This window comes from Lissotriton vulgaris, chromosome 5 (genome assembly GCF_964263255.1).
Source record: "Lissotriton vulgaris chromosome 5, aLisVul1.2, whole genome shotgun sequence".
NCBI classification, from domain to species: domain Eukaryota; kingdom Metazoa; phylum Chordata; class Amphibia; order Caudata; family Salamandridae; genus Lissotriton; species Lissotriton vulgaris.
Genome location: NC_141693.1, coordinates 344,933,521 through 344,946,459, shown reverse-complemented (window position 1 = coordinate 344,946,459; position 12,939 = coordinate 344,933,521). Strand labels below are relative to the sequence as shown.

The window sequence follows — 12,939 nt, the reverse complement described above, 5'->3', positions numbered from 1 at the left end:
TGGTTTTAAGGGATTATCTTTGTGCACAGTTTGAGCAGTGCCATGTGGGTACATTCTGAGAGCTCTGGGTGCCTCTGGGTTACCCGGGTACACAGTTCATCAGTGACCTGTGGGACAGAAAGCCATGAGCGACTTTGCCTGCCAAAGGCGGCCCAACAGTAATTGAAGCCTTTGGCACACGCCTCGGTGAAGAACACACGTCCTTACGGTGCCGGGCCTGGCTCCTGAGCTGGGTGACACCTTATGAATAGCAGTGTCTGGGATTAGCGAGCTACTGACTCCAGCAAGCAGGGGATTTGCGCTTTTCCGCTCCAGGGAGTGCCAAGGGCATTCAGAGCGGGGAGTTGGGCAGAGATGTTCTGCCTGCTGCTGCAATTCTTCCTTCATATGAAGGGATGGAGCCAAGAACTCGTACTGTAATTTGTTTTTATGTTCTGAAAATGGACTCTGCTTTTTTGGGGGGATTGCGTGACCTAACTTTTGCTTCATTCTCTATTCATGTCTTGAGAATAACCAGACTGCCATTGCCTTTCAGGCCCCTGGAAGGAGGCGGAAGAACATGAATGAATTCCTCGGTGATTCCAATATCCCCATTCAGGAACCGCTGCCAAACTTGAGCGGATCACTCCCTAACAATGGCATCGACACCTGGAAGAACCGCGCGGCCAGCCGCTTCAGCGGGCTCTTCGGATCTGGGACCACCGGCCCTTTTGGGCGGGTAAGTTATCCAAATCTACCTTTATTCGTGGTTGATGCTCTTTCCCGTCTTACCACATTTCTATGTATATGCATTTATTAAGGCCCAACGATCATTGGGGATTGCTCTATCTGCGCGTCCTTTCATGTGGCTCTGCGAAAGCCATCCATCGGGCTGGAGGAACCAGCCTTTGATAGTGTCCATTAGTATGTTGGTGTTTGGTTGTGTCTGAATAGTAGTGATTTCATGCAGTGTCTAAGTTTGCAATGCTTTATGTTGGTGTGAAAATGCAGTAAGTTTGATCTTGGAAGATCTTTGTAGTGATGTAAGACTTTAGGTTGGCGTGGTAAAGGAGTTTCCGATTTTCCCACTAATGCAGGGAGAGTTCAATCAATCAGGGAATTGTAAGTGAGCTACTCACCTCTGAGGGTCTCAAGGCACGGGGGTTGGCAGATCCGTTCAGCCAAAGAGCCAGGTCTTGAGAGCCTTCCTGAAGGGGGTGTGTCTGATGTTGATTGGGAGCTCGTCCCAGGTCTTGGCCGCGATGTAGGAGAAGGATCTTCCCCCTGCTTTGACTCAGCGGAAGCACAGGGTTTCTACGAGGACGAGGTTGGCGGATCGGAGGTTTCTTTTGGGTGAAGGAGGGTGATTCTATCGTTGAGGTATTGGGGTCTGGTGTTGTGTAGCCATTTGTAGGTGTGTGTGCGTATTTTGAAAGGGTCTCTCTTCTCGACGGGGAGCCAGTGGAGCTTACGTAGGTGTTGGCTGATGTGCTCGTGTCGAGGGATACAGAGGACGAGTCTGGTGGGGGTGTTCGGCATCGTCTGGAGCTTGCGGAGTAGAGACTTGTTTATGCCTGCATAGAAGGCGTTTCCATAGTCCATGTGAAAATATATTTTAAATATGTTACTTTTATGATTTATAATGTGAGAAATCGAATAAATATGTTTGTTGAGTGCATGGGTGACTTTCTTCCTTGACACTGGGGAGGGAGGGATCCATTTGAAAGTCTTAGGGAGAAAGTGGAGGGTGTTGAAGCAGCTGGAGGTGACAGTGTTGCCCTGTCTGTTCATGGAGTGGGAGGAGTAGAGTATGATGCCGAGGTTCCTGGCGTGGTCCTTGGTAGTCGGTGGGCTGCCGAGGGCAGTGGGCCACCAGGTGTTTTTCCATGCCGATGGGGTGGCTCAGAGGACGAGGACCTCGGTCTTCTCCGAGTTGAGCTTTAGGCAGCTGTTGCTCATCCAGGCTGAGACGCCTGCATTCCTTCCTGGAAGTAGTCTGGTGGTGGTGGGGTCCTTGGTGAGGGAGAGGATGAGCTGGGTGTCATCAACGTAGGATATTATGCTGAGGCCGTGCTGTCGGACGATGGTGGTGAGGGGGGCCATGTGGATATTGAAGAGGGTTGGGCTGAGTTTTATTATCCGTGTGGGACTTTGCAGTTGATTTCCGTGGGTTCGGAGAGAAAGGGTGGCAGTCTAATCCTCTGGTTTCTGCCGGTGAGGAACAATCAGATCCAGTCAAGGTCGGATCTTTGTACGCCGGCCAGTGTAGTCTAGCGGCGAGTGTGCGGTGGGAGACTGTGTTGAATGCTGCTGACAGGTCGAGTAGAATCAGTGCTGCGTTGTGCCCTTGGTCGAGGAGGGTGCGGATGTCATTTGTGGCGGCGAGTAGGGTGGTCACGGTGCTGTGGTTGCTGCAGAATCCGGATTGAGAAGGGTCGAGAATGGCATTATGTTCAATGAACCTTGTCAGTTCTGCGTTGATGGTCTTCTCAGCGACTCAATCCGAGTTCAATCATCCATTTCGCACCTAGAATTTATTGCTTTTTATGTAGGCACCAGAAGGCTGATCAGAGTCTGTGATGGGTGTTGTGTATGTATATTAATGTTATCTACATGTTACTTGGTTTACCTTCCCTATGCCTGGTGGGACTCAGTAGCTTACATCTGCGTATTGTGAATGGAAGGATATTGTATATTTAGTAGCAATATAAATACTGTGCAATCCAATCCTAAAGCAGCAAGCAGTTTTTTTCAGCTGTAGGAAATAACACAAGGACAAGATAGGAGACTGGAGGGTGCTAGTAGAGGCCAAGAGTGATATGAGAATCTGCTGTCAACAATCTGAGGTGCTTGTAGAACAAGCATTGGCAAAACCAATCGATCTCGCCTTGTCAAGGATGCTTGGGCAATATGCAAAAAACATTGTCAAATATACACAAAGTATACAAAATAAAGGACAGCCCAGGCACACTAGCCCAAGCTCTGAAGTGCATTCCTTAATAGATGGCTGTCCACCTGTGATCCGTCAAAAGCAGTCCTTTACAATGCAAGAGAGCCAATTGTTGAGCTGCCCCATTGTCCCATGCTGTATGTTGTGGTGGCAGAGGCAAAATATGAATGGCAGTTGAGTAGAACATTGACTGAAGATTGCTTACTTAAAGACCCTTGATGTTTGTTCAGGGATGTATATTTTTAATGATCTATATTTTTGGGAAAAATATGAAGCTGGTGATCTAGCTAAAGGTTTCACAAGTCGAGCCCTGGAAACACCCTCAAGAGCCAGCACAAAAAACCCTGGACTTTAAAGTAGTCTACACTGTTTTAATATTTACATTTGATTGCCCAGAAGTCTTTATCTTAGAATTGCAGAGTTCTCAGCAGAGCTGGTAAAACCTTCTGTACGTGTGACTTTATAGTACGTAGTGGAGTGAACATCATGTATCTTCGATCATGCATTTGAAGCATAATATTGGATGGTGGATAAACACTGCAAAGTTCATCAAACTAGAAGGCCACTGTAAAGAGGCAGAATAATCTTAACTTGCCCATAATGGAGGACAGGAGGGTAGTGGGACACAAGAGTGTGCACTTTCTTAGCCTGAGCAAGCACCATTCCCGAGTCCACGCTATATAACATATTGTTCTACACACACAAGATATGGAAGGTCCAGCTTCGGCTCAGCCGGAGTTAGCTCGCACGTGCATTAAAGCTGGCTCTAAGACCGACGGAAGGCACTAATACCACAAAGAATGCAAGGGTAAAGCTGAAGAACGTGCCATTATCAAGAGTGATGTTGGTTCTTTCGGGTACAGAATTGCTTTACCACTTAATAAATAATAGTGAATAGAAAATTAATTACTCCAACACTAAATCAATGGAAGAGAGAGAAAAACAACAATCATGAATACATCAAAGGAATGTATTAATTAATCACTTTTTTACATTTTTTGTGCTATAGAAATGACATGGTAAGGCTGTCACAGGCAATAAACAAAGATATTTTGAGAACTTTTGCATAAATTGAAGGTGGTCACGACGGGTCTTCCTCAGGATGAAGGAAACAAGGAATGCCCAAATGTAGGTAATAAATACCAAAGGAGATCTTCCACGATAGATCCACCATAGGTTGGATTCAGGTCAGTTTTCGTGATGACTCAAAACTGGGGACGGTAACGGCACTATTCAATTGCTCTAATGGTGCGGCTTGAAGAATGGAAAGCGGAAGATGATTAATCACGAAAACTGACCTGAATCCAGCCTACGGTGGATCTATTGTGGAAGATCTACTTTGGTATTTATTACCACCATTCGGGCTGTCCTTGTTTCCTTCGTCCTGAGGAAGACCCTTCCTGACCACCTTCAATTTACGCACTCTTCTGGGTCAAAATGTCGACCTGCTTGTCTAAGCTAAACCCTATTCTCTCCACTCCAATTTACGCACTCTTCTGGGTCAAAATGTCGACGTGCTTGTCTAAGCTAAACCCTATTCTCTCCACTCCATGTGAAAGGCAAACTAAGTCCTAGTTGGACTGGAGTTTCATGTACTTAGGGATGGATGATTTTTGATTAACCATTCTTACAGCACTGTATATATTGTATATTTAGCACTTTTTTTTTGCACTTCTGTCATTTAATCACCCTTGTGCCATTCTCAAAATATCTTTTATTGCCTGTGACAGCCTTACCATGTCATTGCTATACCACAAATATTGTAAAAAAGTGATTAATTGTTTAATACATTCTTTTGATTTATTCATGACTGGTGTGTTTTTACTGTTTTTTTCTCTTTTCCATTGATTAAGTGTTGGAGTAATACATTTTCTCTTCACTGTCTATTATTTAGTAAGTGGTAAAGCAATTCTGTACCCGACAGAACCAACATTACTTTACATTATATACACCCAGGTTCTATGGGGCACTGGGTTACCCCATTATTCTAGAGGCATGATCGAGGGTGGGCAGAGGTACTGGACTGGCTGGCCTAGTGGGGATATCTGCTGTCTGAGCCAGAGTTACTGTTAGAAACCTTCTTCACAGAGAAAGCGGGAGCTTTACCAGCGGGCTAGTACTGTTTGGGCTGGTTTTGCTGCTGCTGAAGAATCATGCTCTTGTGTACATGGTCAGACCTAGAGTTTAAAACGCAAATTTAGGGCCATTTAAAAAAAAATGTTCATGTCAACTGAACCCTGCTGCACCCCGCCAAACACTTCACAAGGAAGTTGCACTCACTGTACTACTTTGGAGAAATAAGGAGATCGTATCAAAATGTTTTGCAAGGCTACTTCCGGTTCCTAGATGGATCATGTATGAATCTGTGCCCTGGGCAGCTTGTGACATTGATCCAGCCTGGTTTGAACGGTTCTGCTGTCAGAGGGTTCTGCTCAGCCTGTTTCCCTGGCCTTAGGTGGCCGTGGGCGGCGAGGAGCATGGTAGGGAACCAGCCTGCCTTCCCTTGGCGTATTATAAGGTATTAATAGAACATCGGTTTTAAGCTTGTAATCTTTGTGCCATGATAGCACAGTGTGTCCTCATCGCGTCCACGTGCCAGATTCACTGCTGAAGCCACCTTAGGATAACCAACAGCAGGCGGACGCTACATGACCCCGCAAACCAGACTGCCCCGTAAGCAGCGAGAGTGCACAGTGGACCTAAGTAGGCCCTGTGACTAACCATCATGCACCGGCCTGTTTCATAAAGAACATTGCTACTGAGAACTGCTGTCCCCATTACACTGAAAGTATAATCCGCACAAATGAATGTGAATGCTGTTTTCTAAAGAAAATGCATTCCATTTGCGCTAAGAAGTGGCAGCACCCTCTAATACACGGCCTTTGTCTTGTGGGAAAAAATATATATATATCACTGCTCGTGCATCATATTGGAATAAAGTATGCTTGTAAAACATCTGTCTTCGTTGTGTACTCTCACCTCATCAATTCATGTTTGTGCTTAATTTAAAAAGCTCAAACCTCCTGTATACCTGACACCCTCAACTTCTTTATGTCCAGCATTTCGAATCGAAAGGCCGTGGTTGGCAACAAATAAATAACTAATGGTTATGGGTACAGCCATTGTGGTAAAAAAGAAAGCTCCTGTCCTACTAAAATATTAAACTAATGCTTCAAGTTGCTTTAATGCTTTACTGCCCTGTTAACAGTATCATACCCATGCTACGAGGTGCTTGTAGTGCATTTTAAAAACCCATAAGCTGTATGCAGTGTCCTGTTTTAAGTGCAATATGCTTAATATGAGGCGCTTGTACCGCCCTGTTAGAGGCATAATAATGCTACGAGATGCTCGTACTGCCTTGTTCACGGTAAAGCATGCATGTTTGAGGAATCTCTGGTGCCTCGTTAAAAGTATAATAATCATGCTACAAGGGGCTTCTGCTGCCCTGGTAGAAAGCTATGAAGGGCCTGTACTGCCTGTTTGAAAGTGTAATATGCTTACTATCGGTCGCTATACTGCCCTGTTAAAATGCAATATGCTTACTATGACGTTCTTGTACTGCCCGGTTAAAATTATAATAATCCTGTTACAAGGTGCTTGTACTGCCCTGTTAAAGCTGTGAGGTGCATGTACTACCCGTATAGAAGAGTAATTGCTCAGTACGAGATGCTTGCATTCCTGTTAAAAGTGTGTTATGCTTACTAGCTTACTACGAGGTGCTTGTATTGTCCTGTTAAAGGTGTGATATGCGCACTATGAGGTTCTATAGTACCCTGTTAAACATGTGATATGTTTACTATGAGGTGCTTGTAGCTTGTATTGTCCTGTTAAATGTGTGATATGCTTACTCTGAGGTTCTATAGTACCCTGTTAAACGTGTGATATGTTTACTATGAGCTGCTTGTATCGTGTATTGCCCTGTTAAATGTGTGATATGCTTACTATGAGGTTCTATAGTACCCTGTTAAACGTGTGATATGTTTACCGTGAGATTATGCTTCTACTGCCCTGTTTAAGCATAGCAGGCAGGCATGCTGCTGGCACCGTCCTATTCAAATCACTGATTCCATGTTCAGAAGTTCTTGTGCTTTCTCACTGATCATATTGTGTGTTTAAAAGTAGAGTTCGCTCTGTGCCTTGAAAGTGTAGGCATCGTGTTGAAGTGGAGCTGCCACACTGAACACTTCTGCCGTTCCTGCACGCTCGTACCTTCTGACGCCATCCACGCAAAATTAGGTCAGGGTTGCAACTACTGCTGTCACTGGGACTCGCAGAAATATAAGAGGTGCTCATTGGTGTAATACTCCCCTAGGGCTGCAGGCTCCATAAAACGGCCCCACCTGCAAAGGCATTACTTTCTCCTTAAAAAGGCTAATTTTCACCGCTTTCATTTGCAGTCACCACTCCGTGCTTGTTTTTGAGCTGGTGAATCTTTCTAATACCCGTCGCTAATTTAATTCCAGTCAGCGCTATATAAAACTCAAATAAATGAAATAAAAATGAATAAATTGTGGGACGACTGCAAGTCTAAGGATGGGGAGGGGAGGACAGGAACTTAACTCTCTTGGCTTGCAAATCTGGGTCCAAGCACTTAGGGGCAGGGCTGGTTCTGACTTGTTTGTCAGGGAGCTGCAGTGTGACCGTCGGTGTAAGGGGGCGCTGTGACATCTGCCAGTTTTACATTGCGTGCTGTGAGGAGCCCTTGAAAACAAAGCAAATGGCGGCTCTCGGGTGCCTGGCCGACTCCCAGTCATTGCAAGGCCTACACTGCCCGATGTTTACAGGTCTTCAGGACCATTATAACATGCACACGGGGACATGAGCTGTGGTCGTTATAAACCGGGCTTCGCTATCAAAAGGGTACGAATGAGGGCGACCAGAACCCAGCAAACCAACTGCTCACGTAGAATCTGCAACACCTACAAGTGCCAAAGGATTGCTTACACCGTGTGTTAGTGGCGCGTGCATGGTATGATCATTTCTCCTCTGGCAAGTAAATTCTCAGAGGTTGCACAGCGGCTTCATCTGTACCCACACATTGAGTCACTGTGTCTGCCCCAGTTACCTCTCCAGACAGGAAAGAGCACCACATTTATGGGTTCCAGAGTAGCGTGCTACTCGCCATTAAAGCGTCTCGACACCCCATCAGGCTTACAAGCGCTATATAGATGCAAACCTTTTCCCTTTTCTACCCCTCCCCAACCCTTCTCAATCCAAATAATTAACATATCCAACACTAAAATTACTCTCATGTTTCACCATACTATTTCAATACTAATCCTCATGGGTTCCAGAGTAGCATGCTACTTGCGCTTCAAAACCCCATCAGGGGTAGCACGCGCTTTATAAATACAAACCTCTTTCCCTCTTCTATCCCGCCACCTACCCTTCTCTACTCAAATAACTGAATAACATATCCACTGCTCAAATTACTTCATATTTTACTATACTAATTTTCAAAACTAATCCTTTATGGGTTCCGGAGTGGCGTGCTACTCGCCAGAAAAGCGCTTCAACATCCAACAGGGGTAACAAGTGCTCTATGAATGCAAACCTTTCTTCCCCTTTTATCCCTCCGCTATCCTTCTCACTCCAAATAACTGACTAATATCCACCACTCAAATTACTTTCATATTTCACCATTATAATTCACCACTAATCCTTTATGGGCTTCCTGAATAGTGTGCTTCAACACCCCATCAGGGGTAACAGGCGCTATATAAATACAAACCGTTTTTCCTCCTCTATCCTTCTGCCATAATTTCAAATCCAAATAACTGACTAACCTACCCACCACTTAAATTGTACTTGCATGTCTCACTATACAAATTCAACACTAATCCTCTATGGGTCCCGTAGTAGCGTGCTACTTGCCGAAAAAGCTCTTAGACGCCTCATCCGGGGTAGTAAGCTCTATATAAATGCAATTACAATACAATACATGTAACTAGACTTGAACCTTCCTTTATTGGATCTGATGTATTGCCCCTTTGGAGTCGTGTCCTCCTCTTTACAATGTAGGGGGTACTGAAGGGGCCATGGATAGTTCCTGGGCTACCATCAGTCTACGAAGCTGATGCCTCCGGTACTTTTCTGACAACTCGCTAGAGTGCAGGATCATAGCTTATTCATGAGTATCCGACACCGATGTCCAAGATCTAATGTTTGTGTTGTGTGTGTGTGTTTTGTGTGCTTTCACTAGCAATGTGAGTGGTCATCATTTCTTTCAATAGTCTTGCAGTGATATGCGTGCTCTCATTGCCACACCAAGGTTGAACAATAGCTCGCTTACTCAATGTATGCGTCCAAATACATGCGCAAATTAAATAAGCGTTACATAGAATCCCCTGGCCATCAATTTGTGTTGATGTCCAAAGGAGCCTTTGTTCCCCTTGTCATAAGTGGCTCCCCTCTTGTTTCTGGCATGGTGTTATAATGTCACTCTCCCTCCTATGCAAGCCGGGCTTCAATTGTTCGTCGCTCACTTATCCGCCGGCGTCCAGCCCACTCACAGCAGCTGCTCTATTGACCGGGGCGGTCCCACGGGGTTGGCCCAATGTCCCCACACGAGCCGTGGTAGTGGTGCAACAAAAAGGGAAATCTACTGTGTCCCCAGGCATCGCTCCGCTCCTGCTGATCACATTATCCTCGCTGTCTCTCATTTGCATTATTGGATGATGGAGTCTTCAGTTGGCGCCAACACGTTTGTGGCTGTTTAGTTGCATCAGTGATGAATCCAGTCAGTAAGTGGTGCAGTCGGGGTCTAATCTTCTAGATGCAAGGATTTAGAATGGCCTGGTGTCTAGGTCTACCAAACAGCGAATGGCACTAATAAAGCCCACTTTGTATGCCCTGCAATGCAGCCTAGACCACACCAGCCACAATGAGTAACAACACTATTATAAATGCACACTACTTGTAAGCTGTCTTCTTCTTATAAATAGGGCACTTAAGCCTGATCTGTTTTCCAGGCACCTGGTGTTCTCTTGCAACTGTGCCACCTGCAGAGTGTTTTGAGGTGTTGAGGAAGAGATACTGACATTGCCTGCGTGAACCGCCATGAGAGAGGGGCATGTTACTCTCAGATGGCAAAATCACGGGCTTTAGGTTTGAGGATCCGTCCGTCTTAAATCTCCAAAATATGTGAGTGATGGGCAGCCTGAGCCTAAAGCAAGGTGCAGGGAAACATCTTCACAGTCATTTCTGGCCAACAGGTGAATTCAGATGTCCCATCAAAGAGGTGACGGAGGAGAATTTCAAAATAAATAGCTTATCTCAAACTTCAAATCAACACCAAAAAGGACTTAGGAGGTGAAAGCAACCGGTGGGGTCCATATAAAACAATCTGCAGTTTCTAATGTCCTCAGCATTTGTATAGCAGACACATTGATCTTTACTAGGGCCTCATACTGCTGTGGACTGTTGCAGATGTGTTTCTTCACATTGTTCATGTGATGCACTGCTGACAAGAGTCTGGTCTTTTTATGATATTGTGTTGTAGGTATTTTGTTCTAGGCCATTTTTGGTCCATTCTGTCCTATGAAGGTTGACATTCTGTTCCACTGGAGGAGGACCACACATGGACATATTTGATTGGGTGCAATGTCTTACTATTTGGAATGAATCCTTTGGTGATGGGAGGATGTGCTTCGCTGTTTGCATATGATCTCTAGGCTGAGTGAGATTCCCAGTGGTTAATCTGTATGTGATTATGCTGAGATTGTTACACGTCTGAGCAGTTTTGCATTTTGTCTAAGTGGTACAGGACTGCTGGATCGATAGCACATTCGTGATAATTTGTATGCATGTGTGATGTTCTGTGCAGCAGGTTCTATTATGTTTGTCTTAATATTTCTTTGTGTGTAACACTGTTGGAAGCAACACTACTGCCCATTCTCTGGGATTTCTAGAGCTTCTGTCCATGTTACCACAAAACAGAGTGCAACTCAACAGATTACTGAATCTGAAGTATATGTCAAAGGTATCGGGATATGTCAAAGCGATATGTTATGGTGGTCTCATTGTGGATTCTCACAGGTGCTTATGGTTTGAATTGTGTGGAGGCCATAGGGTGTGATTGGCATTTCATACTGAAAGGTGCCTCATAGCGTATTATAAAGCTCAAGTTATATATATTTTAAGATAGTGTGTGCAAAATCTGTGCACTTTGCACTGTGCTGTTCCCTTCCTAAAACTTTGAAAGCAGGAGAGCATAGGAAGTCTGATTCTAGACAGGCTTTTCCCTAAAACCGTTTTTCGGGAGGATTAAAATGTGCACACAATACCCCTACAGACGTGCATTTTAAGATGGAAAACTAGATGTTTAGGAAAAAGACCCGGACCGTAGATCATCATAGGCAAGAAGAACTTATACATTGACTTATATATTGCTTTCTTGTTATTATTGATGTGGTAACTTAGCATCACAGGGTATTGGATGCAGTGTTTTGTTGATCCAACATTTGGTCTTTTATTTACTTAGAAGATGAGTCTTATTTTGTTGCATCTTTGGTTTTTGATGATCATTGCATGTGTGCATTTTCATGCCTTTTCCAGGAAATTGACAAGATGGAACAGCTGGAGGGCAAACTCCACGCCTACAGCATGTTTGGGCTTCCGAAGCTGCCACAACAGCTCTGCTTTGACCAGGATTCTTGGGAGGAAGAAGAGGATGACACCCACCTGTGTCTTGAGGACAGTTGGCAAGAAATCATCAAGGCTCCCGAGGTAAGAAGACCATTCACAAATAGAAGAGCAGTTAAGCACTCTTTTTATCTACTTTCGTCATTTAACATGCATATTTAAGAAGATTAGCGGAGTTCTCAACAATTTAAATGTACTGGGGCCAACCCGAGAAACCGTCTGGCCTATTAGAAAACCAGGAGATCTTGCAACAATCTGGTTCAATTTAAAAATGGGTCGGACTAGAGGCGAATCAGTCATACATTATGCAGAGCCTGCAAGGGATGTCTGTCCCAGTGCTATTCAATTTTTAGAGGTGGCACTTTCTCACTTAATAGTGTTTGTCTGGTTATTTAAAGGGTTTTTGGGGCGATCAGCCATTGAAATGAGCCATGGTGTGGAAGGAGAGTGGAAGGTGGGAAGCTCCAGAGTAGGCCAAAGGCGAATACCTGTGAAATCCTGTTTTGTGTACAGGAGTCTCACCTCTTAACCTTCCTTGGTCTTTTTTTTTTATTTAAAAGAATGTTGATCTCGCAGAGATGACAGAAACACTCTTGTAACTTCTCAATTGTGTTCCCCGGCTATTTGAAGGGTCTTATATCCTGCACAATGGGGCACATACACCTGATCTTAATTCAAATCCCTCGTCTTTATGATGTTGTGCAGCTTGTTCTGCAATTAGACATGGCGATGTCTAGTAAGAGGATCTACCATCCACTCCCTGTTCGAGGCAGCAAGGTTGTCTTGCTCAGTTGTGTACCAACGAAATCTACGTATGTTACGAGCCATTTACTTTTCTTTGCTTCTGGCGCTTTCTTGCGTGTTCATCCCTACTGATAAAATATTGTTGCTTGTAGTGATTTAGCAATTCCTGTGGCCCTTTGAAAATCTCACTAGGCTCCTGCCCTTTGCCATTCTGGTCTACTGGAGTGCAAGAACGGTCTCTGCAATTGGCGAGGGAAGCTATAAGCAACCCAGCAAGCCACAGGGGAACTCAGTGTCTACATTACAGACCCTAAGGGCCAGACCTAAAGCTGAGTAGTTAAGGAAATCTGATTGTGGAACATCTCACACATCCATCAGTTGCTAATCTGCTGGTGCAATCATCCCGGCCATGGCTGTGGTACAGCAGAGACCATTCCACCAACTGACCCTCCCATGAGGAGATATCTCCAGTGGAGATATCAGCAGTACCGCCACCATCTAAATCCATATCACGCAAAAGGTGTCTTAAAGTCTTGTTTCACAGCAACTTCAAAGCCACATTTCTCTAAGAATATATAGTAAACACGAAGAAAAGGTAAAAGTGTTGTTGTTTCAATAGCTGG

At 44.7% G+C, this 12,939-nt stretch overlaps 1 protein-coding gene across 4 annotated transcripts in view; it reads left to right on the top strand.

Annotated features, from left to right (window-relative positions):
• The window catches only part of PLEKHG5 (pleckstrin homology and RhoGEF domain containing G5), a 575,902-nt gene that overhangs the window by 539,290 nt on the left and 23,673 nt on the right, over window positions 1-12,939 (top strand). For all 4 annotated transcript variants that reach the window (XM_086921583.1, XM_086921584.1, XM_086921585.1 and 1 more), the window contains 2 exons: window positions 536-718; window positions 11,486-11,656. In XM_086921583.1, coding sequence (XP_086777709.1) covers window positions 536-718; window positions 11,486-11,656 — 354 coding nt within the window. The remainder of the gene's footprint in view (window positions 1-535; window positions 719-11,485; window positions 11,657-12,939) is intronic.